The sequence below is a fragment of the Pyrenophora tritici-repentis genome, chromosome 2 (genome assembly GCF_003171515.1).
Source record: "Pyrenophora tritici-repentis strain M4 chromosome 2, whole genome shotgun sequence".
Classification (NCBI taxonomy): domain Eukaryota; kingdom Fungi; phylum Ascomycota; class Dothideomycetes; order Pleosporales; family Pleosporaceae; genus Pyrenophora; species Pyrenophora tritici-repentis.
This window is the reverse complement of record NC_089391.1, coordinates 3,854,207-3,879,407: the sequence shown is the minus strand read 5'-3', so window position 1 is coordinate 3,879,407 and position 25,201 is coordinate 3,854,207. Positions and strand designations below refer to the sequence as shown.

At 51.9% G+C, this 25,201-nt stretch overlaps 11 protein-coding genes across 11 annotated transcripts; 6 read left to right on the top strand and 5 right to left on the bottom strand.

Moving 5' to 3' along the window:
• Positions 1-13: 13 nt before the first annotated feature.
• On the top strand, positions 14-2,558 carry PtrM4_069360 (DUF1421 multi-domain protein; the record flags this gene model as incomplete). The annotated part of the gene is made up of 4 exons (XM_066105855.1): positions 14-48; positions 98-1,329; positions 1,389-1,531; positions 1,584-2,558. The coding sequence occupies 4 exons, from the start codon at positions 14-16 to the stop codon at positions 2,556-2,558; spliced, it is 2,385 nt and encodes a 794-aa protein (XP_065964482.1).
• A 476-nt stretch (positions 2,559-3,034) lies between these two features.
• Positions 3,035-6,237, top strand: PtrM4_069350 (Lgl-C domain containing protein; the record flags this gene model as incomplete). Its single annotated transcript, XM_001933602.2, has 4 exons — positions 3,035-3,121; positions 3,197-5,676; positions 5,728-5,849; positions 5,903-6,237. 4 exons carry the CDS (start codon positions 3,035-3,037, stop codon positions 6,235-6,237), a joined length of 3,024 nt encoding a protein of 1,007 aa, XP_001933637.2.
• Positions 6,238-7,904: 1,667 nt separating this feature from the next.
• On the bottom strand, positions 7,905-9,602 carry PtrM4_069340 (Trichoplein multi-domain protein; the record flags this gene model as incomplete). The annotated part of the gene is made up of 1 exon (XM_001933601.1): positions 7,905-9,602. One exon carries the CDS (start codon positions 9,600-9,602, stop codon positions 7,905-7,907), a length of 1,698 nt encoding a protein of 565 aa, XP_001933636.1.
• A 670-nt stretch (positions 9,603-10,272) lies between these two features.
• On the bottom strand, positions 10,273-12,038 carry PtrM4_069330 (UBP5, Ubiquitin C-terminal hydrolase; the record flags this gene model as incomplete). Its single annotated transcript, XM_001933600.2, has 5 exons — positions 10,273-10,632; positions 10,689-11,446; positions 11,501-11,590; positions 11,639-11,866; positions 11,921-12,038. The coding sequence occupies 5 exons, from the start codon at positions 12,036-12,038 to the stop codon at positions 10,273-10,275; spliced, it is 1,554 nt and encodes a 517-aa protein (XP_001933635.1).
• Positions 12,039-13,743: 1,705 nt separating this feature from the next.
• PtrM4_069320 (Zn-dependent hydrolase beta-lactamase protein) lies at positions 13,744-14,884 on the bottom strand (the record flags this gene model as incomplete). The annotated part of the gene is made up of 2 exons (XM_001933599.1): positions 13,744-14,699; positions 14,764-14,884. The coding sequence occupies 2 exons, from the start codon at positions 14,882-14,884 to the stop codon at positions 13,744-13,746; spliced, it is 1,077 nt and encodes a 358-aa protein (XP_001933634.1).
• A 1,225-nt stretch (positions 14,885-16,109) lies between these two features.
• On the top strand, positions 16,110-17,709 carry PtrM4_069310 (uncharacterized protein; the record flags this gene model as incomplete). Its single annotated transcript, XM_066105854.1, has 5 exons — positions 16,110-16,229; positions 16,319-16,399; positions 16,462-16,737; positions 16,799-17,212; positions 17,257-17,709. The coding sequence occupies 5 exons, from the start codon at positions 16,110-16,112 to the stop codon at positions 17,707-17,709; spliced, it is 1,344 nt and encodes a 447-aa protein (XP_065964481.1).
• A 2,324-nt stretch (positions 17,710-20,033) lies between these two features.
• Positions 20,034-20,333, top strand: PtrM4_069300 (uncharacterized protein; the record flags this gene model as incomplete). The annotated part of the gene is made up of 1 exon (XM_001933597.1): positions 20,034-20,333. The coding sequence occupies one exon, from the start codon at positions 20,034-20,036 to the stop codon at positions 20,331-20,333; it is 300 nt and encodes a 99-aa protein (XP_001933632.1).
• A 121-nt stretch (positions 20,334-20,454) lies between these two features.
• Positions 20,455-21,996, bottom strand: PtrM4_069290 (GRH1, Peripheral Golgi membrane protein; the record flags this gene model as incomplete). Its single annotated transcript, XM_066105853.1, has 3 exons — positions 20,455-21,309; positions 21,480-21,563; positions 21,652-21,996. 3 exons carry the CDS (start codon positions 21,994-21,996, stop codon positions 20,455-20,457), a joined length of 1,284 nt encoding a protein of 427 aa, XP_065964480.1.
• A 360-nt stretch (positions 21,997-22,356) lies between these two features.
• Positions 22,357-23,234, top strand: PtrM4_069280 (methyltransferase; the record flags this gene model as incomplete). Its single annotated transcript, XM_001933595.1, has 4 exons — positions 22,357-22,430; positions 22,486-22,871; positions 22,920-23,125; positions 23,178-23,234. The coding sequence occupies 4 exons, from the start codon at positions 22,357-22,359 to the stop codon at positions 23,232-23,234; spliced, it is 723 nt and encodes a 240-aa protein (XP_001933630.1).
• A 67-nt stretch (positions 23,235-23,301) lies between these two features.
• On the bottom strand, positions 23,302-24,045 carry PtrM4_069270 (uncharacterized protein; the record flags this gene model as incomplete). The annotated part of the gene is made up of 1 exon (XM_001933594.1): positions 23,302-24,045. The coding sequence occupies one exon, from the start codon at positions 24,043-24,045 to the stop codon at positions 23,302-23,304; it is 744 nt and encodes a 247-aa protein (XP_001933629.1).
• A 256-nt stretch (positions 24,046-24,301) lies between these two features.
• Positions 24,302-25,081, top strand: PtrM4_069260 (putative HIT finger domain protein; the record flags this gene model as incomplete). Its single annotated transcript, XM_001933593.1, has 1 exon — positions 24,302-25,081. The coding sequence occupies one exon, from the start codon at positions 24,302-24,304 to the stop codon at positions 25,079-25,081; it is 780 nt and encodes a 259-aa protein (XP_001933628.1).
• Between the last annotated feature and the right edge of the window lie 120 nt (positions 25,082-25,201).

Below are 25,201 nucleotides of genomic sequence, written 5' to 3'. Positions count from 1 at the left end.
CCACGCGTATGCCATGGGGCCAGCAAACCCTGTCCAAGCCATGCGCATGTCGCTGGCTGTAACGCAGTCTTTTTCTTTTCATGCTGACAATAGGTAGCTACGACACGCAACCTTCCATCCTATCTCACCCCATCACCTCCTCGATAACGCGATCTGCCTCTGGGGAAGCCGACTCGAAGCGCACCAAGCTGACCCCGCCCACTGGACCTGTTACCATCAGCAGTCTGGTACAAGATGGAGCATACGACACCCTACAGGCACTTGTCAAGGATGTTGAGAGCGCTACGACAGAGATTCTCGCCTCTAGCGGTGCAAGCGACTCGTCAGCCGTGCCAGCGTCACCCGAACACACGGCGCTACAAGCAAAGGTGCTCGCTTTTGAGACCATGTTGAAGAGTCTGGTGGGGAGAGAAGAGGCGCGCAGAGCCCATGTTCAGGGAAGCGAGGTCGATGCGGACGCGCAGGCCGAGCCCTCCAACGAAGACGGCACCCCAGTGCACATCAAGGAGGAAGAGCAAGAGGCAGATGTGCCCCAGAGCCGGACAGTCCTCACTCTATACGGAAGTGCGCCGCCGAAGCAATTGTTCTCGAGCTTGCAACAGCCCCAAAAGGTAGCCCCTGCTGACGGCGTATCCACCCTCGATACTTCCGTCAAGATCACCCTACCCCTGCGCGAGACAAACCTGCCGAACCTTATCTCAACGACAGAGGTGTACCCCCTCCCAGAACCAGATAGCAAGAAGAAAGTCGCTACCATTGGAGAAGTCTTCCGGGCCCCTTCCCATCTGCCACAGATCAGCCCACCCAAATCTGCTCGACCGACAACGAGCAAGGGCAATAGCACCATTACTTTTGCGCACCAGGAGCCACCCAAGCCTCGACGCAAGGGATCTCAGTCGTATGCCCATCAAACTCTTTCTGCTGGTTTCTGGCTAGGCTATGGCGGAGTGGATATGCCCAAAGACCAGACATCGCCAACAGCGAAGCAAAAGAGCAGACAGCGGGCCCTCAGCATGGGCGAGGCGCAACAACCGCCTTCTGAGGCCATACTCGTTGCCGTTCAACAGGCCAGGGAAGATGCTCTGTTTCGAAGTGCCTACTCTAGCTTCGCCCCAACCCGAGACGATACCTCGGCCATCATCCCTGAGGAGACCAAGAACATGGTGTGGTGGCAAAAGGTCGGGGAGAAGCGCTTCAATGAAATGTTCCCGATTGATCCGGCCCTGCTCGACGCTGAAGAGGCCCAACGAGTGATTGCCAATTGCACCGCTGATGAAGAAGAACAGTTCAAGGAGGCTGTGGACAACTTCACGCCACTTGAGTACCATGGTGCACTTGAGAAGGAAGAGAAGAGCCAAGAAGAAAAGGACACAGATGAGGTGCTCAAGGAGATCTCCGAGCTCCTGGAAACATTGGCGTCGTATCAGAGGATACGAAATCTCTCCCTTACGACCAACCCGCGTACTCCCGTTGTGCAAAATGCTTCACTAGCAACTTTGGCCGGCAGCCCATCAACACCATCATCGGAAGAGTTTGACGTATACGAGATTCTCAAATCTCAACTTACCTTGTTGATTTCACAGCTTCCACCATATGCTGTAGCTAAGCTGAATGGTGATCAGATGGAAGAACTCAACATCAGTCGAACCATTCTCTTCGATACAAAGGAATACAAGGGTGTGTTGGAAGAAGATCAGCTCTCCAAACTTGCCAAGGCTCCAGCAATGCCTACCTCTACTCCCGCAGCTCTGGCACGAACAAGCTCTGGAACCAGTGTGCATTACCCTGCGGGCCACCAATACAGTCGTCCTGCACCTGCAGTACCTCAGTCAGGCGCTCGCCCAGTGTATTCTCAACAGCCATCCCTCCACCGATCATCGTCGATTCACGTGCAGCGCTCGCCTTCAGTTACGTCGCAGACATTCCAACCAGGTGGCATAGCCTATGCGCCTTCGTCTAGGCCAGGCTACCCAGCGACGCCATCCTACAACCAGCAGACGCCACGACCAAACTACGGGACCACTCCGTCTGGGCAATATTTCCCACAGCGTTCGGCGCAACCAAACAGCTACGGCGGTGCCGCTGGCTCGCAGTACTACAACCCTACGCCCCAAGCACAAGGCCAGAACCGTTATGCAACCCAGCAAAATCAGAGCAGCTTCTATCCTCGCTCACAAAATGTTGCACCTTTGTACAACGGTGGACAGACACCGCAGCAGCGCACTGCGTCGCCTATGAAGGCTGCACCCACTCCGGCAGCTTATGCCGCACGGCCAGCATATGGCACGCCAATCTCTGGAGGGCAGATGCGCAGCACTTACTACGGACCACCACAGTACGCTACTCCGCAGGCTCCCGCTACCACTGCTCCTTACAATGGCGTGTCCAACAACCCCCAGCAGATGATGATTGATAGGCAGCAAGCACAGGTAGCGGCCCAATCGCAAGCCCGGCTCGCCGCACAAAATAGCTTTAGTAGCAGCAGACAGGGCTCTGGTACGCCTCAACCGCCCAATGGGTCGATGTTTGGCGCAAATGGGGCATCCATGTCCACGTAAGTGTCTTGACGAGTGATTGTCGATTTGCAAGGTGTTCTGGATACCATAGATTATTAATCTGGCGTTGTGGGCATTCCGACAGCCTGTGTGTGTCCGAAGGACTATTGTTTCCTGGGCGTTTTCTGTTCACCAGCAACTCTGTCCTCCATTGATTTGGGCAGCGGGTGTGTTCTGTTTAGTCTTTTGCGTCAGCCCCTCATGCAATGAGTGTGATGAGCTGAGATACAGGGGTAGATTAGCAAGTATATTAAGATAGTCTTGAATTCTTAATAAGAGTGCATGCATTATGCCGACTGTGGCTGTGGCTGTGAAGTCGAGGCGGTGTGGCTGGTGGACCCTGCATTCCGAAAAGCCGAAATGACGTCGCGCGCAACGCGTACCTCTCGGCGAGCTGCGGAGGGCAGACAAACGCAGCCCCAAGAGGCCCCATGTCCAGTCACGCTTCACGAAAAAGACGATGAGATATACACAACACCATGGCTCATCTCTTGCGTGGAAAGCAAGCTGGAGTGAGCAACGACCTCTCGCAAGGCCTTGGGCCTGATCTCTTCGTGCTGGACCATGTATGCTTGACCTTTTCCACCCCGCCGTTGCGCTGCCGCCGATGGCCTGCAAGCCCAAGCTAACAACATGTGCAGATCCGCAACTATGGCATAAACTCAAAAGTCACCCAAGTCGCATACGATCCCGTCCAATCACTCATTGCCGTCGGCACGAGCGAGAGCAAATATGGTCCTGGTCAGATCTATATATTCGGCCAAAAGAGGGTCGAAGTCGTGCTACCACTTTCCAACCGCAGCGCCTCAGTCAAGATCCTACAGTTCTGTGCCGAAAAGCTGTTATGTGTAGACTCGAAGAACGACTTGTCAGTTTTCTCACTGGAAACAAAGAAGCTGCTCAACGCACATTCCCCACCTGCAAAGATTACGGCCCTGCACAGCGATCCTACCATCGATTATGCGCTCCTGGGTACACAGAACGGAGATGTCTATGCGTATGATTTAGATAGGGAGCTCCTCACCCCATTCAAGATACCAAACTTGTGGAGGGAAAAGTTCCCGCGGTCGCGCTTGACGTCGGTTGTCACACTGTCGCTGCACCCTCGCGACATTGGCTCTCTACTGATCGGTTACAATTCGGGCGCGGTCATATACTCCTTCAAGCAGAACAAGGCGCTGCACTTCTTCCACTACCTTCTTCCAAAAGGCGCCCCTGGTGGCGATTCAGACCCTAGTTCAATCTTCAAGGAGCGCGAGCCTCCATTGACACAGGCGGTTTGGCACCCCACAGGCACCTTTGTCCTGACTGGGCATGAAGACAGCAGCATCGTGATATGGGATGCCAAGGATGGTCGAATTGTACAAGCGAGGACGTTGACAGATACCAACGTAGACAAGCCAGGTCCAGGGAGTTTTAGCCCAGGTGCTGTTGAAGGCTCGTTTGCGCTCAAGTCGCCCATCTTCAAGATTGCCTGGTGCGCCAACAAAGACCCCGACGATACTGCCATACTCGTTGCCGGCGGACAACCGTCAAACATCTCTGCAAAGAGCCTCACTTTGTTCGAACTAGGCCGAACGCCCGTCTATGCGACTGCGACATGGCAGACACTATCGGATCACTTCGAGAACCCCAAAAGGCAAAGAATACTACCATGTCCACCTGGAACAGAAGTAGTGGACCTGTTTCTTATCCCGAGAACATCTCCCCATTTTGCTGGCTGCCAGGACCCCATCGCCATCATCGCTCTACTTGCTTCTGGAGAGTTAATAACCCTGTCCTTCCCCAGCGGTATGCCCATCTCACCTACAAATCAACTACACCTTTCCATGACTATGGTCCATCCGTACATTAACCACATAAACCTCGCGCCGGTAGAACGCACGCGATGGCTTGGTATGACTGAGAAGCGACAGCAGGGCCCTCAATTCCTCATAGGTGGTGCCGAAGCTGTGCATCCTTTAAAGAGGTTCGAGAACCGCAACATTGTCCAAACGGCTCACGGAGATGGTACAATCAAGCTATGGGATGCAGGACACGCGGACGAGATTGAAAATCACGCAATGCTACAGGTTGATGTAGCTCGAGCAGTTGGTCGTCCAGATAATGTCCACATCACGCACACATCTTTTGCAGGCGCCGCCTCCGAACTTTCAGTGGGGTTGAAATCTGGCGAGATAGTCGTATTCAGATGGGACACTAACAAGAATATGGGACATGAGTTTCAACCAGGCGAAAACGCTCCACAGGCGCTTACCGACATCACAGAAAGGAGTGAAGCGGCGCTCAAAGAGGGATTACTACCTTTCACCTTGCTTGCTGAAGATAATGGGCCTGTCACTGCCTTGAAGCATTCGGATGTAGGCTTCGTTGCGGCAGGCTTTGAGGGTGGAAGTTTGGCGATCATTGACTTACGAGGACCAGCCATTATCTACAAGGCATCGATACATGAGTTTATCAAGTCTGATAAGCGCTCTAGTTTCCGACGCAGCTCAACACAGGCAGCACCCAAGGCAGAGTGGCCGACTTCTATCGAATTCAGTGTCATGACACTCGAAGATGATGAATACTCCAGTATTCTTGTACATGTTGGCACCAATCTAGGCCATCTTGCGACCTTCAAGTTGTTACCAGAGGCAAGTGGTCGATACACGGTAAAGCTGGCCGGTGTATGCTCGCTAGACGACAAAGTTATCAGTATCTGTCCTATGCACGCAGACTCAGGGCGTCCAGCATATGCTTCTCAGTCCGCTGTGGCTGGACTTAGGACCGGAACAAAAATCAACGGTGTACTGTTGGCCGTCACTGTCTCAGGGGTAAGATTGTTCCGCCCTGCCACTAGCAAGGGCGCGCACAAGACCTTTGATCAATTCCTGTGCGATGCTGCGACAGTAGTGAGATATGAGGCTCAAGGATACGCATTACTAGGTTTGTATGGCGATGGTTGTGCGAGAGCCTATTCATTACCTGCCTTGAAGGAGATTGGATCTGTCAAGGTTAGCGACGTACTCGATATCCGACGCTTCCCCGAAGCGATCATTACGCCCACTGGAGATATACTTGGCTTCAAGGGGCCAGCTGAAGTTGCGCTAATTAACGTCTTCGGAACTGGGCTGCAATAGTGAGTCACGATGTTACTCATTTAACGGTTTCGCATGCTAACATCTTGTAGTGATCGCGCGAGGGACGTTCTGCTCAACCCAGAGTTACTGATCCCGCCCCGACCCACTATCAGCAACCTACAATGGATTTCAGGCACTCAATACGTTACACCAGAAGATATGGACCTACTCAGTAAGCCTCCATCCCTTGTATCTCTGCTCATTCTTTCACTAACTCCTCCACAGTCGGTGGTCCCGACCGTCCCGTCTCAGCCCGGCAACTCGCACAACAACGCGCAGAAGCTCAGCAAGAACATCGCCGCGCCAATCCCTCATCATCTGCTGTCGCTGCACAATATTCATCCTACCCAACTCAAACAAACACGCCGACTGAGGAAGGCTGGGGTGCTTGGGCTACGCGTCAGCTCAATGAGCGTACAGAAAAACTCAACATTGTGGGCGATAGTATGGATAACCTTTCACAAAATAGTGCAGGTTGGGCAGATGACGTGAATAAGTTTGTCGGGAAGCAGAAGAGAGGATTTGTTATGGGGGCTATGAAGAGTAAGTTTGGTTTTTGAGGTAGTTTATCAGTGTGCATATTCAGTGAAGATTCAAGGCAGGACATGAGATACCTTGAATCACTATTACATTAGGGTAGCCATGCCTCTCTGACATAATCGTATACGTGAAGTAAAACCGAAGGTCTATGACTTTCAAATGTTTTGTGTATGACTGTTCGTGACTCAATCAAGAATTGACTCATAAAAATACAACTGAAGTATTTGCCATGAACGACGCATGATATTCGTTCTGCAGTAGTATCTCTATGTATAAATTATTAAAGTCTAGCTACATTACAAGTCCCTCCTCTCCACGGCTTGGTGTCACATGTAAATAGCGTCGGCGAACCCTGTCCCCGACCCTACACCTGTCAGCCACTGCTAGCGTCCGCATCTACTGCACCCCACAACCTCCTAGCTTTGCATACACCAACCAACATCCACAGCCCCAGAAAGCTATCAACCCTACTTCCTAATCCAACAAAAAGATCAACAACAACAAAACCAACAACACACCCCTCACAGCCATGTCGTTCCTAACATTAATCCGCCAAATCCTCCCAAACGTATCCTCCCTCCTCAGCCCCTCCCCACCACCCCCGCACCCCAAAACACCCCCTTCACACCCACCTACACCACAATCCGCCAAACGCGGGCACTCCTAAAATCCCTCCATTTCCCCACCGAGCTCGTGCTCGCTGTACTTGACTATGCGGAATACTGGCCTTACGTCTCTTTCTCCACTCTACCCAGCACGCGCCAACCCAGCGGACGCCAGCGCCCCATCATTGCCCGCGCAAGCGGCAGCCGCAGCGAAGCTGCAGCTATTTGTTTGGCAACAGATGATGTATTTGGCGCAGAGGTAGTGCAGGAGATGGAGCAGGAGGGCGAGACGACCAAGGTGAAGAGAGTGGAGTTTAAACTCAGATCTCGGGATCAGGGGTGGACTAGTGAGGGGGGTGAAAGCGGGTTCGGGGGGTATAGTTGGGTTGAGATTGGGATTCTGCGGCGGATGGAGGCACAGGGTGGAGAAGAAGGGGGTAGGGATGTTGCGGCTGAGCAGCCCCCGCAGTCTGACAGAACGGATTGGGAGACGCCAAGGGAATACCACGAATTTGTGGCAGAACATGGGTGGGGGTTGGTTCAGAGGAAGGATGAGTACGCGTGGAATGTGCAGGTGAATCGGGTTAGTGGGCCGAGTGAAAAATATCTTGTTGTCTGGGGGCGAGACGGCGTGAGTGAGGGAAACGAAGGAAAGGGCGACGGGGAAGGGTTTGTGGAGGAGTTGAAAGATGGGGATAGACTTATTGTTTGGGCGAGGGCGAGATATCCTGGTTGGCAGTGTATTGTTGAGACGGTGGATGTTGTTGTATATTTTGGCTTTTGAAGCCCAGGGGTTTGGTGGGTAAGATGTTATGTTTGCTCGTAGATAGTTTATTATTACTGTGTATATTTCTATCGGAGATCGTATTCAGAGTGAGCGTTCAGGCTATCCAGCCAGCCAGCCAGCCAGCGTCCCAAGGTAAACCTAACTTTTGCAGCGCTAAGCTACGCTATATGCCGTACAGAAGCGATATATATAACCAAAGGAAACCTCACTGCTCTCAAACCTCTATAAAAAGGCACCACACCAGAAACCCCACCATACAAATCATATCCCTCACGTCCAGTCCAGTCTAGTCCACTCATCTCACCCCCTCCTTCTTACCCTCACTCAAAACCTCCTTCATCTTCCCCACACATTTCCCAAACTCACCCCACGCACTGAGATCCATATTTCGTGTACAATGTACCATATTTATCGCCACGGAATGCAAACTGTCGAAGCGGAGTTTGGTCCTCGCATAGACTTTGCGAATGTTGTCGTCTTTGTGCGAGTCTGCTGTCGATGGCGGTATGGAGAAGACGGAGGAGGGCGCTAGGGAGAAGATAGATGATGGAGCGGGGGAGGAGGGTGGAGTGGTGAAGAGGGGGCTGGGGAATGCTGGGGAGAGGGGAGTTTGGCTGGGGGTTTGGCTGGGAAGGGGCGTGATTGTTAGTGGTAGTAGGAAGGATGGGGATAATTGAGATTGAGATTGGGATGCTACTGCAGCGACGGTGGCAGCTTCGGCTTTGAGACGTTCGTTCTCAGCTCCGAGTCGCTGGTTTTCCGCTAAGAGGTCGTTGGTCGCACGCTCTATTTCCGCATCCTTGCCATTCATAAGCTCCTCGAGAGCTTGTTCGTGCTCCTTCTTCTCCTTCGTCCTCTGTGCTTTTTCATCTATGAATTCTTTGGCCAGGACGTCGCATTCCGCCTCGAGGTTGTTGATTTGGATAATTAGAGATTCGTTCTCACGCTTGAGTTGGCGGAACTCTTGTCGTCCGACCTCGAGAACGTGTTCAGTGGCTGCGTATCTGCCCTCTGCGAGGTTGATGGCCCGCACGTGTTCCAGCTCTTGATCCTTGATCGCTGTGTCATGTAGTTGTTGGATGCGTGTGGCTTCGGTCTTTGCGGCAGCGAGTTCCTGACGCAGTCGGTCCACTTCTTCTGCGTGCTCTGATTTCAGACGCGCTAGTTCTTCCTGGAGGTTATCTTGTGCGAGTGCATTGCTGGGTTGCTTCTCTGGTGGTACGCTAGAAAGCACTGAAGTGTCTGGCTGGCTGATGTTCTTCAGAGGCATTCGTCCTGGGAGTTTCTCGGTAACTGGGGGTGTCGATTCGATATCGGCGATGATTAGTTCGACATCTTCGTCAATGTCGGGATCAATGAAGGGCATTATAGGCGCCTCGTCTTCATCCTCATTATCAGAAGATATGATAATGACATCCGACAATGTACGTTTGCCACCCTTAGCCACGGTGCCAGCCTTATCGACAACTTTCTTCTTGCCGTTAACTTCGGTCTTCTGACGTTTGGCCAATCGAGGTGAGGTGCGCAACGGTGACGGTGGACGACGCTTTTGTTGCTTGACAGTCGTCATCTTCGTTTCTGCAGGCCGTTCCCGCTTCCTACTCGCCGCTGGGGTCTTGGATCTATCCTTGAACCCTAACATGAATGTCTCTTCGTGTCTGGGTATCTCTCTCATCGTTGAATGTACATGGATGCCGGACGTGAGATGTGGAGCCGGCGCAGGTCGAATAGTTGGATTTGGTCCTGTGGGGGTGGAAGTTGATATCGGTCGTAGTCCAGATGAAGCGTTCGCAAAACTCTGATAAGCCCGCCGTCGGTCGAACAGTAGCGCAGCAAAAAGATCAGGGCCTGGCAACTGTTGCGAGCGCTGGGGTGGCAATTGCGTCGACACTGAAGCTCCGGATGGTAAGCCTGGAACCTGACTGGGGCGACTTGTAGAATCGCGCAGACGAACAGTCTGCTCATCGTAAGTAAGTGCGCGATGGCCAGCCATCTTTTAACAATATAAAGGAACAATTGTTGTCTAAGTATCGCACGTATCGTCCGCAACAATGGTGTAGGTGAGCGAGTGTAGTGGGGTGGAACAAACATACTCGTGGGGACCAGAGTAGTACTAGCCGGGCTGTCAGAACTTGTTGCCTTGCGAAATGGCCGCTTAAATATTCAATGTTTGAGCGGTGAGTGAGGCGCTGGAGCCTAGCTTCATGCGTGCACTTGGTGATTGTCGGTCACGCACTGTTCGAGTATCAGGTGCGACTGAGCGATTGAGTTACAATCACTGGAGATGTGAGATGGATGAGGAAGTAAGATTGAAATCTGAGTGGCTTGTGAGATGAAAGTCGGAGAGCTAACAATAGAAGTATGTACGGGTCTCGATTGGAGTCGGATCAGACAAGGATACAGGTGAAAGTGAAGGTGACCCACTGCTCGTCGCAAGCCAATGAGGAAATTATAGTCATTATGCTCAGCAGCGCTTCTGATGACAGGGCGAACCCTCTAACACTGACCGCAGACCCTCCTAATAGAGAGAGATGCTATGCTTCTAGCATGTATCATGCAAACCTCATACCCATCCATACGAGTAAACGCCCAACATGCAGCTGAACACCGATACCGAAGACCGATACAATAATCCCACCTAACGAAGCCCGCTCTCTTCCTTCTTACACTTCCAGACCGCCGACCATGTAGAAAAGAAGATAGGCCTCTGCTGCAAGGACTTCTGCCTCACTGACTAGCACAACCTTGCTGTCATCAAACATGAACCAGTCACTGCCTTCCCTGCTGTAGCTGATATAGTGACCTGAGTCAATCTTGCCCTTATGCACGATAACACTACTAAGCTCGTATATGAGAGCGTTCGTCGGGCTGTTTATGTTGTGGTTTGAAGGAGGCGCTCCAGATGTCTTTGCGGCGCGCATGGCGGCCTTGTGGGCTGTCGTATAGGGGTGAATGTCTAACTTTACGGGAAATCGAACGGGTGTCTCGATCTTTGACGATGTGGATTTTGTGTGCTCAAAGCGCTGTAGTCGATTAGCAAAGTTCGGAGAATAGCCTATGCGCTGTGACATGTACATACCTTGAGGTGAATAGAGAGGACTGGTGGCAGTCTCTTGATACTCAGTTGCTTTGTCGCGTTCTGCGGGCTGTCGCAATTCCGGCATGTGTAGTCTGCTGAGCCGAGTTTCTCCTTCACAGTGAAGCGTTCTAGACAATCTCTCAGATCCAAGGGTGTTTCTTCTCCCTTCTCTGCGAGTTGCTGCTTCCGCTTCTTCCCCTGGATCCGCACATCTAGGCTGAGGTCCATGTACGGGTCTAAGGCAGTCGTGACGTTCCTACAATTGTCACACATTACCGTACTTGACAGCTTCCCGCAAAAGGTCTGATGTACCACGCATTTGCAATCCTCCGAATCATCGGTCGAGCCTCCATTAGCCAGATGGAGCGTGTTAAGTATGAACTGCATGTACTCATGCGCATCTTGCTGTTGGTATCCTGCCAGAGCTTCTCCTGCTAGCCAGCTACCCATGAGCATACTGACAGCGCCAAAGCCTTCCGTTTTCTCAGCCGAATGGAACTCGACAAACATCTCATCCAACGCACAGCTGACACACGACGCATTTTCGCAGTCCGTCTGTTTGTGTCCTTCCGAAAGGTAAAAGTTCCGTATGAAAGGGTTATGAACGAGGGTTTGTAGGATTACGCTCATGAAGCATGTTTGGCCCATGTTGTATAGACCACGCAGGCCGATCGCTCGACAGGGAAGGAAGGTTGAGTTGCTAATGACAAGCTTGTGGTCCTCGGTCGTAGTGGTGTCTTCGTACTTCCGCTTTTTGCCTACAGTCCTGTCAGCCCATTCGGGCTACCATAGCTCGTGTGCGATGTACCAACCTTTTTGTAGTCTTAGAATCTCGAGTGCTTCGTCGTATATATAGTCCTGGCAGTTTCCACAGTATATATTACCGTCTCGCGATTCCACGGCTGCTTTATATTAGCGTCCAGCCCTTGAATACATGATATCAGACCCACAGAAGCAATGCGACTTAGTCTCAAAGTGCAAATCGCGGTCCACCTCAGTCATGATGCTTGGGCATTGCAGGCATAGAAATAGCGGTCTGAGCGACACGACATTGCGCCCATCTGTTGAACTGTAGGTCTGCGCTATTATACTCGGTTTCTCGTGGATATTCTGTAGGATCGCTCGGTAGTGCTGGAGAGTCTGTTTACGCGCGTTCTCAAACATTTCGCCCATGTGTTCTGCCTCGCGTCAGCAATGTCCCGTTGAAGGCCAGACAAAAGTAATGCGCTCACCACAGCCATACTCGATATGAGCCATTTGGCTAGTCTGTATAATGTTGCCCTTAGCATTCTTAACAATCTTGGGCGACGCCAGCGCGGACGCCTTGGGGGCGACTGCTATCGTGTCCATGATGGCGACTGTGAGCCTTGGTGTAGTAGTCGCACTTCTCCTCTACATGGCGCACAAGCAAACATCCACAGTCGCAAACAGGTCAGCAAGCGCGCGGCACCTAGGCAGATGCGATCACGAGGCGCGATTTGGTAAGAGGTTATTCCTGGGGTTGCGGAAGGTGGACCTGCATGAATCCAATGATGTCGGGAAGGAGACGCGCCACTAGCGGATCTCCCGCCCCTCCCGAACCCGATAAGACCCTTTTGGCACCGGGCAGCACTTTGGCCAAGAGTGAAAGGGCACCACGAGCGGAAACCTGCCTTAAATGCTCGGACGGGTGCCTGCATTCTCTCAAAGATTCCCGTATCCACGCCACCGATAAGCACGTTCAGGTCTAGATCTCCCTCATGGATGCGTTAAGAAACTCAATCCGTTTTAGACGTAGTCGCGAACGATAACCCGTATAGAGAGTGCCCAGGCTCGCTGTGCTACTTCTCGTATATAATATTGGCCGTCTACACGAATTGCTAGTGTCTGTTACATCGGTATAAAGCAGTCCGAGGTGCATGAGTACGTTCAGCAAGTAATGCGAACAAGATGCAATCAGCGTAAGGATGTTGGACATCACAGATGCGGAGCGCACTTCTCCTGAACTTGCTCTGACAATACAGCCTCCTGCAAACCAGATAAACAGCAATCACCTATCACCTATTATAAATTCACATGTTAGACTATGCAATCAAGCTTCATAGTACAAGCACGCGACATGATGGGTAAGCTAAGATATTATTGTTTCCAGTGGTTAGCCGAGGCCCTGCCCACCGTGTCCAGGTACGAAAATTGTTGGAAACGGGTCTCTACCCCACTTTGGAAGAACCTGTCTACATTTTCACAGCCCACAACTCTCGTACCAAACCAAGCTTGCCTCACGGTACGTCTATGCATCCCATGAAACCTATATTATATTTATGGTAATTTCAATTTCCTTCATCAAAGCATCCCAAGCTTGAGGTGCGGTGCCAGAGTGGTTAATGGGTATGACTCGAATATGCACGATATCATATGTCTTCGGACGCAGGAGTTCGAATCTCCTCCGCATCGTCCTTTTTTTGTTTTTGCTTTGCAATCTTGCTTGTCAAACATGAAAGCCCCGGATTTGCAGATTACATCTCCAGGTTCGCTGTTGTTGCGAATATATTTTTGCCTGAAATTAATCTAGGCCAAGAAGGGTAGGTAGTAAGTAGGTGGTTGAAAAAATTGGTGAACAAGATTGGAAGGAGCGGAGAATTAATCGTATTAACTCAGCATTACATTATTCAATTCTCGAATAACCACAAACTTCTTCTTCTGTCATTTACGCTCTCGGTACTATATGAAATGACTATATGTACTTCTTCCCATCATTCCCCCTGATCACTCTGCGTGTCTTATTACTTGACTCGCACCGGATAAAGAGACAATAGCCATAGGGGCGATCGATGTATCCGACCCATCGATTGCCCATCAAAATAAGGAGTTGACTCCGTCGGCCGGTTCGTTGCACGGAGTATCGCCGACTCGGACAATGAAAACCTCCTTAGATTCATTCGAGATCGACCCCCTTAATCCGTGATACGGATACGAACGCGTTCTGGCGGCGGAACCAACAATATTACATGGCGCTGCAAGTTGGTGTGTGATAGTCGTCATACTCGCCTGTCTTCAACAGCAATGGCCCATCATCTCAACCTACAGCAATCCGATGTTGTTCACCAGAGGCAAGGCTGATGACCTCCGTATTAGGTAACTTCTTCCTGACAACACCGTCATCCAACCTCTTCTTGATTTCATCAACTGCATGTTGTGCAATCTGCGTCAGCTTAACTGCCCACCCACGATTGTCCTTGTCTGCGTCGTGCGCAGAGATCCATGCTTTAGCATACAGGCTCTTCGCAATCTCGGTACCCCCAGGTGACCCGGCAGAAATGTTACCGCCGAGCCACCATGGATTCTCAACGATGTCGAACGAATGTAGAAGTGCCGTGAGGGGAAGCGCGGATTCCGAGACAAGAAAGGAGCTTGCGTATGGGCGTAGCACATCAAAGGACACACCATGGGGGGAGTAGATGACGGATAGTGTCTTCTCACGATCGTTAAATGGCGATGGTACAATGGTGCTAGGCGAAGAGGCAAATGTCATGGTTGACGCCGGTGACAGCGGTGGGCTCATGGGGAGATCAATGTAGTGCATTGGACTCAACGAAGAGAGCACGGTACATGGAGGCCGGTATGTGATGCCAATCGCATGATGTACTTTGGAAAGGTCCCGCTTTGCTGGTATCCAGGTCACAGTAACCTCACCGCATGTTCCTCGGGGCGTGGGCGGCGGTAGTACTATGCGATATACAGATCGACCATCTCCTTGCACGTACCTCGGGAGCGCATGTACGAGGTCAGGACGGAAGTGTTTCCACGCACGGATCTTCTTGGCTGCGGCCGGGATGGCGAGAATGGTTGACTCGGAGTCAGGCGAGAGCTGACGCAGCGTCGCTTCATGACAGTGATCTGGCTTGTCTTGAGAGATGAGAACGAGGTCGGGTTCGCGATCAAGTTCCTCAAGGCTGGAGATGGATGGCTTCGCCCGCTGTTCAGAGTGCGAGAAAATAGAGTTTAGGATGATTGACGGTCCTGTCAGCCACGCTGTGTAAAAACATATTCCGTTAGTGACGGTTCTCTGAGCACGTCTATAGTAGGATAGGCTTACGGTCAACAAGAATGGTAAAGGAGCCTGGAAACAACCCTGGTGACGATAGTGGGGCTGCGGGTGGATCGAAGGTAAGGAGGAAGGAAGTGTCCCCATTCAACGATTGAACTGAAAGCGACATGACTGTGAATGGCAGGTCCGAAAGCGCGCACGCAACGCGCACAACGGTGGTAATGTGAAAGAAGACATCAGATGAAGGCCAGGAGATGAACGGGTAGACGTAGCAGGGGGTGTAATATTGTGTTAATCCGTCATGGATGCCAGATTATGGCTGACGCCAACACCTTGGAACGGAAGGAAGAAGCAAAAGGATCGGAAGGTGGACGCGGATCTGGTAATTGCAGACGGAAGGGCAGGTGTAGACGAGGCGCATGTGACAGATGCCGAATTTAGAAGCAGAAGCCATGCGCATGGAAGCTTGAGCAGCCTTCTCTTCCCCTCCATCGGTCTGTATCGCCACATGGACCGCCAGTTTGTCAATGGTGGTCTGCTTGACATGATCCTGTCTCCGTTCTCTTTTCTCTCTTTCCTTCCCATGTCCTTTTCGACGGCTCGCGGTCAGCTCAAGCCGGGCTCCAATTCATGCTAGGAGCATCTGCATGCGGCCAATTGCAGCTGTCCCCAGCCCTGGCGGCCGATGCTGCTTGTAGCTCGGCGTTGTTAAGCAAAAATCTTTGCCAGGCATGTCCATGGCGCGGTAGCCGGCGGTTCTGCTCAAGATGTCTCGGTTTAGACGGCATTGGTCCAAGTGCGTTCAGAAGTCTGAAGCTTTTGCAGCACACGGCACTTGAGCGTGGGAAGCAGGGAGAATGCTTCTTGCGCCATGCAAGCGATTTGCGTCGTCTCCACAACGGCGCCATGTGATTGGAGCGCAAAAAATCCTATTCAAGCGCGAGGTCATTGGGCAGCACAGAGCTCTTCAAGCTATCCGGTTCTTCGTCGCAGAGCTGTCGTCTGATTGCTCATCCACTCGAGCTCGTTGTGGCGAGACAGCTCTGCTTCTACGGCAGCAGCGCATTACGGTTACACTTTTTGTCGCGCTGGTCGTCCCTGGATTCAATTGTGAAATTCGAACAAAGCATCTACTTGATCATTGATCTTTCTCTCAAGCCCCGCGGCCGTTCCCAGCTGCCCCGCATCCAGTTACGTCTGTCCGCAGTAACGGCAACTTCAGCTCAGAGCTTCTTCACCCAGACATTCCTGGGAAGCCACGCTGCGGCCCCTACCATAGTTTTCGCCGCCTTCCCAAGCTGCCCGAGCTCATAAAGAAGCTTCTTAACCTTTTCTTTTAGCGCTCTGCGCGCCATTGCATCGTCTGGAAGCTCCTGCCGTTGATGCTCGCAGCCATGCCGTCTTCGCGCGCAGCACCGCTCACCAGCTCCTTCTCTGTCAGCGACGAGAACAATGTCGTCGTTTGCCCGTTGCGCAACCATGACAGCTCGGCTTGTCGAAAGCGCTGCACTGGCGTAAGTCCTCACTATAGATGACGCACGTCATGGCAAGCTTCGAAGCTTCAAAGCTCGCGGGTGCAGCCAGACTAACACGCCATGTGTAGGAGAAGCGCTTTCGGTCTATGCAGGAGCACATCCGGCGCGCTCACCCCGAGCATTACATTTCCAAACTGCCGGCCACAGAGGTAAGGTCAAGAATGGCGATTTTTGCGCAATACACGTGCTGACCCAACTTCCTTGCTTGCAGGAGAGCTTCATGTTGATGGTGAACACACCACCACAAGAACGGCCCCCACCTCCTCCCACAACCACGGCGACGACAAGCGCTGCGGTAGCGCCACAGACGTACGACTATAGCGCAAACGAACATAACTCCTTCTTCGAGCCCGACTTTGGCAACCACCATGTCCCATCATCTTCGGACGGAGCGCGCCGGCCGTCGCTCCTACCTGCTGCGACGGCTGCAGCTGCCCTGGCTTCGTTACACCACCATCGTGCCGAATACGACTGGGACTCAGATCCTGTGTGTACCCGCGTCGCAGTTTTTCCCTGCATAACAAGAAGCTAACGAATGCTGTGAACAGGACGCAGCATCTGACCAGGATTCCAAGAGCTTCAGGCCTCGCGCGCGATTCGCTCCAACCCCCATAGAACAACACATAAATGCCGAAGAACCTTATTATACCTCAAATTCCATTCAGCAGGAATTGCTGCCATCTTCCCTTGCACGATCGCCTCCTGGTCGATCCTCGACGCTGCCACCAGGCGCGCATTCACTCAAACCGAACAGGCCCCGCAAATCGTCCGTAGGACAACATGCACGACGAGGAAAACACGAGCGGCAGAGGTCACGGGAGTTTAACCGCAGACTGAGCTACGAAAGAAAGGCATACTCGGCCGAGCCTGCAACAGCTGCAGCCATTATGGGGAAGCGGTGGGAAGACTTGATCGATGCTGCAGCTTCAGCTACAGAGGAAGACAGTCGAGATCTCACACCGGTTAGTAATATTTTCAAACGTTATATCTCATCTAACTCGAACAGGTGCCACAGTCTCCAAACCATTCACCTCACATGATGCACAGCCGAACCTCTCTGCCACCATTCAACTTTGCCTCACAACTCCAGTCATATACTGCATCGCCCTTGAACAACGCATTGACGCCTCCGCCGCCAGATATGTCGGACCTTCAGCCTTTCCCTTCTGTCGAATCTTCCATTGAATCAGCCATGTCTGGCCAAAACTTCCACATGCCTTCTCAAGGCCTGTCTGACTCATCTCCCAGTTCTCTTTTCCCCGTGCAAATTTACTGCGCTGCATGTCGGAAATTATCCATATTGCGCGATAGCTATGCATGCTCTGAATGCATTTGCGGTCTATGCCAAGAGTGCGTAGACGTCCTGGTTAGCGAGCACAATCGCGGTCGGGCGCCAACATGTCCACGATGCAACACCATCGGAGCCAAGTTCAAGCCTTTCCAATTGGACATAAGATGAGGTAGTCATAGCCTTGGAGCTTTTCTTCTCTCTTCACCTTACGGCGTTTCTTTTTAGTGTTCACAACACTGTCCCTCGGGCTTCCTGCCTATTATCAGCTCATTTGCATGCATGGGTACTCCTACGGGCCAAATGGCGTTTAGTTTTCATCTCCTAAGGATTCTTTTGGATAGACATTTGTCAAAAATAGGCTGGAGTTGGTCTGGGTTTTACGAAAGGGCCCGCCTGGGCATCACTGCTTCACAAAGAGATCGCAGATAGATACTGCTGGCGAATACACCTTAACGATGTGCATGCGCATCTTCGCCTCGATTCATCCGAACCTATGCTGTAGCTGCACTCATCGGGCCACCTACGTAAGCACGTGTCTTGCATCTGAAGTTCCGTTCCCGGAATCATCCGCAATGTCAAGATCGAAGCACCTCGTGATGGTTTTTCTGCTAGGACTAATCCACGGCTCACGGCGCCAGTTCGGCAGAGCGAACATGCGGTGAATGAACCACGGTTTGGTGTCGGAGTCATGTCAGTGTACGTCAGATGTCAGCCGCTCACGGGAGTCTCCACCACCCGTCAGTGCCGAACTCCAACCCTCTCGTATCAACCATTTTTTTCAACGCCATTCTCGTTTGCCCGTGGTCTAGATGGTAATAATGGGTACAACAACACGACCTTGCACATTATCTAACTGTTTCGAAATTGACAAGTTCGTATGAGAGTCGAAGATGCCGGGACATGGCTATTTTTGCAAGTCGTTAGTTACCGCAGGGTAAAGAGCGGTGGATCGTCTCGCGTAGAGGAGTGCCTTTGGGTCTCAGAAAGCTAACGGACGCGGCCGTTCCGCCGTCTCGACGATGACGACCAAGCAAAGGGGCCGCGGGGTCATTAACGACCGATCGATGTTTGGCTCTGCGGTTCTCAACCAAAGAAAATGGGTGGAACGGAGCCGTTGGCGATTTCTTGCAGTTAGAGCCGGATGAACGGCGTTCTCCCCAAACACAGGCGCGAACAGAGAGCTATGCTAGGTCAAGTGGGTTTGGTGTGCGACTGGTATGGTTTTGGGGTTGTGTCGGCAGCAGGTGTGCGCATGACTATGTCGACAATGTTTTCCTGGTGTCAAACCACCCCCTCTCCAACGCCGTCATTGCTTACGTGAGCCAATCAGCAGCAGGCAGAACAGCAGCAGAGTCATCACAAAACCCAGAGGTCGGCAACGCACATCCGGCGGTGAATTTAGTCCAAGCGTAAACGTTTTAATTATTCTTCCATCGGGGAAAATCTCATCGTTTCGATCTGCTGCTGCACAGCCGATGGGATATTTTATACTTTGGTTGAAAAAGAATATTGGTGCATATTGCTCCGGGGCTGCAGCGCGTCGTACCGAATACACGTTGTTCACGAATGAACGGGTCATTCACCAGTCTGTCTCTTCTGCTGTGGAGCCCTAGAGCGGCTTGGCAAAAGGCCAAACGCATGCTCCCTCTCCCCTCTTGCACATCTTCAATAGCTTAGCGGAACCCGTACGTGTGTTCGTTGATACATGGTGCCATGTGACGGCTTTCCGCCCGCGCGTGCCAGCCCACCCAAACGAACTTGCCAGGAACGAGCTGTACAGATCAGCGGTCTAGCGCAGGGTCTGGGCTTGCAACACAAAAGAAGGAATCCACATTTTGCCGGCCACATTGACGCCCGGTCTGGATCTCACCGTCTCCGTCGCATGGCACCCGCGGTTTGAAACTACTGCGCCTGTTTATTGACATGTTGGGTTGTTGGCTGTCGAGTGGCGCAACTGGTGCGATGCTTTGCTTGCTTGGGGCATAGGGGGCCCTTGACGACCCCCTGCTTTTGGGGCCCGGCCTGGTGGGCGGTTTGTTGCCCAGGTGGTCCAGTGTATGGAGGGACGGGACCCAAGCAAAGGGCAAGTTGGCCCCCGCGCCCCTGACTGTGCGTGTGTGCTCGACTTGGTCTCCGGATTGGGGATGCCAGTTCGTAGTGGTTATGCGTTGTGGGTGTGGTGGGGTGTGGGCCATGTATATAGTGGTCGTGTGCCTCTGCGCATGGCAACGCAACTCCTTTTTATATATATACTACGTATACAACACTTGCTTCTTGCTTCCTTCCCCACCTTCCTCCGGCCGTTAATCTTTTATTTTTCTGAATCATAAATCTGGGGTGGTTTTTCTCGCTAAACAATAATACTCGATACATGCCAACACTCGGAGTCACGATTCAATACCATTTACCGACGACATAATTACAACAATTACACCAAATACTGGAATAGCTGCCACTGCTAAAACTACAACTACAACTACTACACCGCCAAGATGCCCATCTTCCGCACCCTCACCACGAAGCTCAAAACCTCGCTCTCGGCTTCTTCCTCACCGGACACTTCGCCTTACAACTCGCCCACCTCCCCCCACCAACCATCATCGTTTGAAAAAGTCAGTGGACGCAAGGAAGGAAACACTAGTACGACGGCGAACAAGAGACCGGAAGTGCAAGCACGAGTGGATTCATTCATGACGCAAGGAAGCAACATGAGTAATGAGAGTGTGGATGAGAAGAAGCGGAGGCGCATTAGCCGATTCCGCGAGGAGCTTGACTTTGAGGCTGATAGATGAGTGGAAACAAGGGCTTGGGCGCGGGGGAAAGAGTTGGTTGGCCAGCTAATAGGTATGTTTTGATGATCTTTCTCTTTTGCTAGTAATTCTGATGCATGTGACTAACGAATTCGATAGCGGTTTATGCCTCTTCTGTCTCGGGCTCTGTTTCAGTAACATTCTCGGCTTCACCACCGTTGCTACCTTGTACTGGTGTACCTGTCCTACTGGCACTGGCACTCTTTGGTGGGCCTCTAGGTGGGCCTCCAACTTTGGGTGGAGGTGGTACTGCACTGGCCTTTTTGGGTGCATAGTCCTGCTCCAAACTCTTCTGCTCGCCCTCTTTGAAGTAGTCGTCTAGTCCACCACCGCTCCCACTAGCGGGGCTAACTACGTGATGCGCTCTGCCCTTCTTTTTGGGCGGGGGTGCAGTGCCCGGGGCAGGCGGAGACTTTGAAGGTAGCGCCATGTTTGCCGGCACGAAGAGCTCTGTAGGGGCACCTTGACCTTGGTATTGGGCATCCATGGACGCGGTCAATGGGCGTTTCTCATCAAAAGAGGCCGAATCGCCAGCAGAGAAGAACGTCTCTCCAGGAGCTGGTGGTGGCTCGTCCAGACCGGCGGGGATGCGATGCAGAGCGCCGAAGCCAAGCACACAGCCTAATGCACCCTCACCGCCCCAAGTCCGCGTTGGCGTAATGGTAACAGGTCGGGTGACATTGTACTCGTGGTTGTACACATACAGCCTCAGTGGTCTATTGAGGAAGTCGTCAACAAGCTCACTCAAACCGGACTCCCCGCGCACTAGGCCTTCGGGGCTGCCGATGACGTAGTCGCCGTAGGGAAGTAGGCCTGCGGCGTCAGCAGGCGAATTGGGCGCCACGTCTAGGATGTGCCAGACGTCCTCTGAGATGGACAGAGGGGACCACTGCAGGGAAACGCCAAGGGTGGGCTGATCGGCTGGGATTTGGAGATAAACTTCGCGGATCTTTTGACCCTGAGATTGCGAGTCAGAACCGTACGTAGTAGTAGTAAATGTTTATCGAGTCATTGAAATATACATTTGAAGCTTATTTTGACTTCTGGTGGGGTTGTGAAGAAGTCGAATGACTTTGCAGCATGCCGTGTGATATGCAGAGTGAAAGCATGACGCGAAAGAAGACCTACCTTCGCGCTGAACACCCCGACACTGATCGTCGTCCCAGCACAGTTGCGTACCTCTGTCGCAAAGAGGCCTGGGTCTGGGTTGTCCTGTTCAACGATCCAAGTCAGCAACTGTAACCCTACAGCCACATATCCTCATTTCTCATATTCCCCTGCTTCCTTTCGCACTACCCACAATCACGTGCTCTTTCTTGCCCTTGCCCCAGTTCGAGTAACTCACAATAGTCCGTCCGTTAATACCAATCACATAGTCGAACCAAGGCTCTAGAGGGACCTCAAGGTTGGTATTCCTCAGAACTTGGAATCCATATGCGCCGTTAGTAGCGGATTGGTGTTCTTCGTTGAGAGGTGCAGCGTCGAGCCGCGAGATGAAGCGGTTTAGCGCCCCGAATACAGACATTAGAAGAGGCTCCGGTGTCGATGGTGTCTGTGTGGAAGGGCTGTTTGAAAGTGGCGATTTTGACGATGTTGGGTTGGACGGTGGGTTAATGATGACTTGGAGGTTTTGGGAGGTGGTCATAGCTTGGAGTCTGCGGCGCGCTAGTGGGGCAGGTATGAGGTTGCGAGGATGCCGTCGATGCTGCTTGCCTATAAAGCCTACCCTGAACTTGATATAATTAAGGACTATTAGGACGTGTAATCTTCTCTAATAAAAGCCTATACATGCCCTGACACGTGATTCTGGCGAATATCCCCAGGCAGTCGCATTTGGTCAGCCTAGTCCCAAAGAGGCAAGGCTATTCAGGATTGCTCTCACTCGTCCATTCTGCTTGTTCGACTGTTCATCATCAACACGCTCTCTCGTCTTCAAAATAAATTGTCGGTTGGTCATCGAGGATTCTGCGCTATCTGAAGGAGCACAGAAGGGCTTGTCGTAAAGATGAGCGAGAAAGCAGATGAGCATGAGATAGACCAGTGGGCGAGCGTCGAACAATTCCCCGAACATCTCAAAAAGTACGTGTCTATGTCAATTACTTTTTTTTTAGAGACTTATACTAATACCTCTCAGGTACTGGCATCAACGCTTCAAGATCTGGGAGAAATACGACAAGGGCATTTGGATGACAGAAGACGCCTGGTTTGGCGTAACCCCAGAGCCCATTGCAAACAAGATCGCTGCTCACATTTCAGAGTCGGCGCCCAAGGAGAAGACGGTCATTGTGGATGCTTTTGCCGGCGTGGGTGGTAATGCCATAGCGCTGGCGCGTTCAGGCCGTTGGGAACGCGTTTTTGCGATTGAGAAAGATCCCAAGACGCTCATGTGCGCAAAGCACAATGCTGAGATCTACGGTGTAAGCAGTAAGATATTTTGGCTGCCGGGAGACTGTTTCGATGTCATTAGCAGGTTCTCGGGCCAAAGCAATGTGGTTGTCTTTGCTAGTCCGCCGTGGGGAGGTTCGTATGTTCACATCAAAAGTATTTGCGTCACGCTGACAGTAGTAGGAACTGAGTATGGCGCGGAAGATGTATTTGACCTCACCAAGATGGAACCATACAATCTTGACAAACTCTACAAGAGTTTCACGAAGATTAGCAAGGAAGTTGTTCTGTACCTACCCAGGACTTCAGATCTGAACCAGATTGCGAGGTATGGACAAGACGGCAAAAAGTTGGAAGTTGCGCATTATGCTATGATGGGTGCTAGTAAGGTACGTTAGACTGATCCTGTACGTATCTTGACAGAATCACTCATGACGACAGGCTCTGTGTGTGTACCTTGGGAACTTTGATTTCGAGATGGAGCAGGAAGAGTCATAAGGCATGCAAGATAAGTGTGTACCTATGGAGAGGTATGATACATGTAAGCTATGACTATCCTATTGTCCTAATCAATCACAGGTATCACCTTCTCTAGCCAGCTACACAAGTCTCTTAACTCGGCTCCGTTCATAACGTGTCCCATACCTTCATACTCGTGTACAGTCACTTGTTCTTCCTTAATACCCAGCTCATATAATGCTTCACAGCATAAGCGGTGATATCGTTTCGGTACCATCCTATCTCCAGTTCCTCTTGCTAAGAAGATTTCCACATCGTCCCTCGCTTCCTTCGGTAGCCCAGCCTCTTCTCGTAGCTGTGTTATCTGCTCCGCCAAAGGCAGATACCCTGATAGTCCTACCAAACCTCCAAGTCTACCCGAATATTTCGATATCAATCCCGTCAGCAAAGCCATGGCATGGCCTTGGGAGAAGCCCCCCACGACAACCCTTTTCTCTGGTACGCCCTGTGCAACTAGATTGTCGACGAGGGTCGTGATATAAGCCACAGTACCCATTATCCCGTCTTTATCTTCGTCCTCTACAAGCTCTGGCCGCGAGGGTGGATAAGGAGATAGGCTTGTTGGCATATACCATGCAGTAGCTGCTAGTTCATGGTTGTGTAGGGCGTTCGGGAGGACCCAAGTAATGTGTGGTAGTTTGGCAGCAGATTGAAATTGGCGTGCTATGCCTTCTAAACCCTCTGCATCATCACCGAAGCCATGTACAAAGATGAAGGCTGCTGATTTAGTGATGTCGCTTGCGGGGTTCGAGGGGGGAAGGATAATAGGTGGTTTCCTTTCTGGCGCCATGTGTCCAGTCTTGGAATGAGATATGCTCTGGGTGAATTATTGTTGTTCAATACATGGCCCTCTCTATGACGTTTTCTCCCCGGGAAGACAAAGAGATGGAGAATACAAGCTAGTCTATACGATACATGTACCCCGCATCGGTCGCATGCAGGTACGAGACAAGGGTGTTGGTGCGTCGACATGTGATCCATAATTTCTACGCCTCACCAAGTTTCCCCCGCGCAACCTTAATCATTCCCACCACTACGAGTTCACGATGCCACACGTTGAGGTCCTCCCCAACTCGGCTGCGACCGTTGCGCCAGGATGGACATATGTTGTCGACACTGGTTACGACCCTTCCAAAGTTGCCATCAACCCCAAGAACAAGAAGCGCGCCGCGGCAGCAGCACCGGGCGGCCAACGCGGCGAAAACGAACTCTCAGCGCGTCAGCAAACCGCCATCGCGCGACGCATAGCAGAACTAGAACGCGACAATGATCCCAAGCAGCTCATCACCATACCAGGGAAGCTGAGTGTGCCCAAGACGCAGAATGCGAGAAGGATTATACAGTATCAGCGGCAGATCAAGCATTGGCTTGATGATGAAGAGGCGCAACTTGGACAGGTGGCAGCGGCATCAAGAGGAAGTGTATCACAGGCAGGAGGGAGGGGAGCAGCACAGGCATTACGAAAGCAGAGCACTATTGCTTCTATGCCAGCGACGCCTATAGAAGCAACGCCAGGGCCCACAGCCGTTGCTCAAACACCATCCCGACTCGACACCGCGAATGCAGATGATGCACTACTCTCTATCGATCGGTCTATGCCCGCACCACTCAATCCTGCTGAGCTCGAGGCTCTGCTCGCTGCACCGCCGCTTTCGTACGCTGCTAGCCATGCTGCACCTCCTCCAGCAGGGGGCCCTCCACAACGACAATTCTGCGATAACTGCGGATACTGGGGACAGATCAAGTGTAGGAAGTGTGGAGCAAGAGTTTGCGGACTAGAGTGTAAAGATGCACATGAGGCTACACGGTGCTTGAAGTGGGCATGAGCATGAAAATAACTCAACGTCTTGCTCTGTCCATACGTTTCCCACTGACTGTATGTCTTGCCATCCTAAAAGTTCCAGTCATTGAACTGTATGCTGCCCCGGCGATGGCCATCGCTTGAT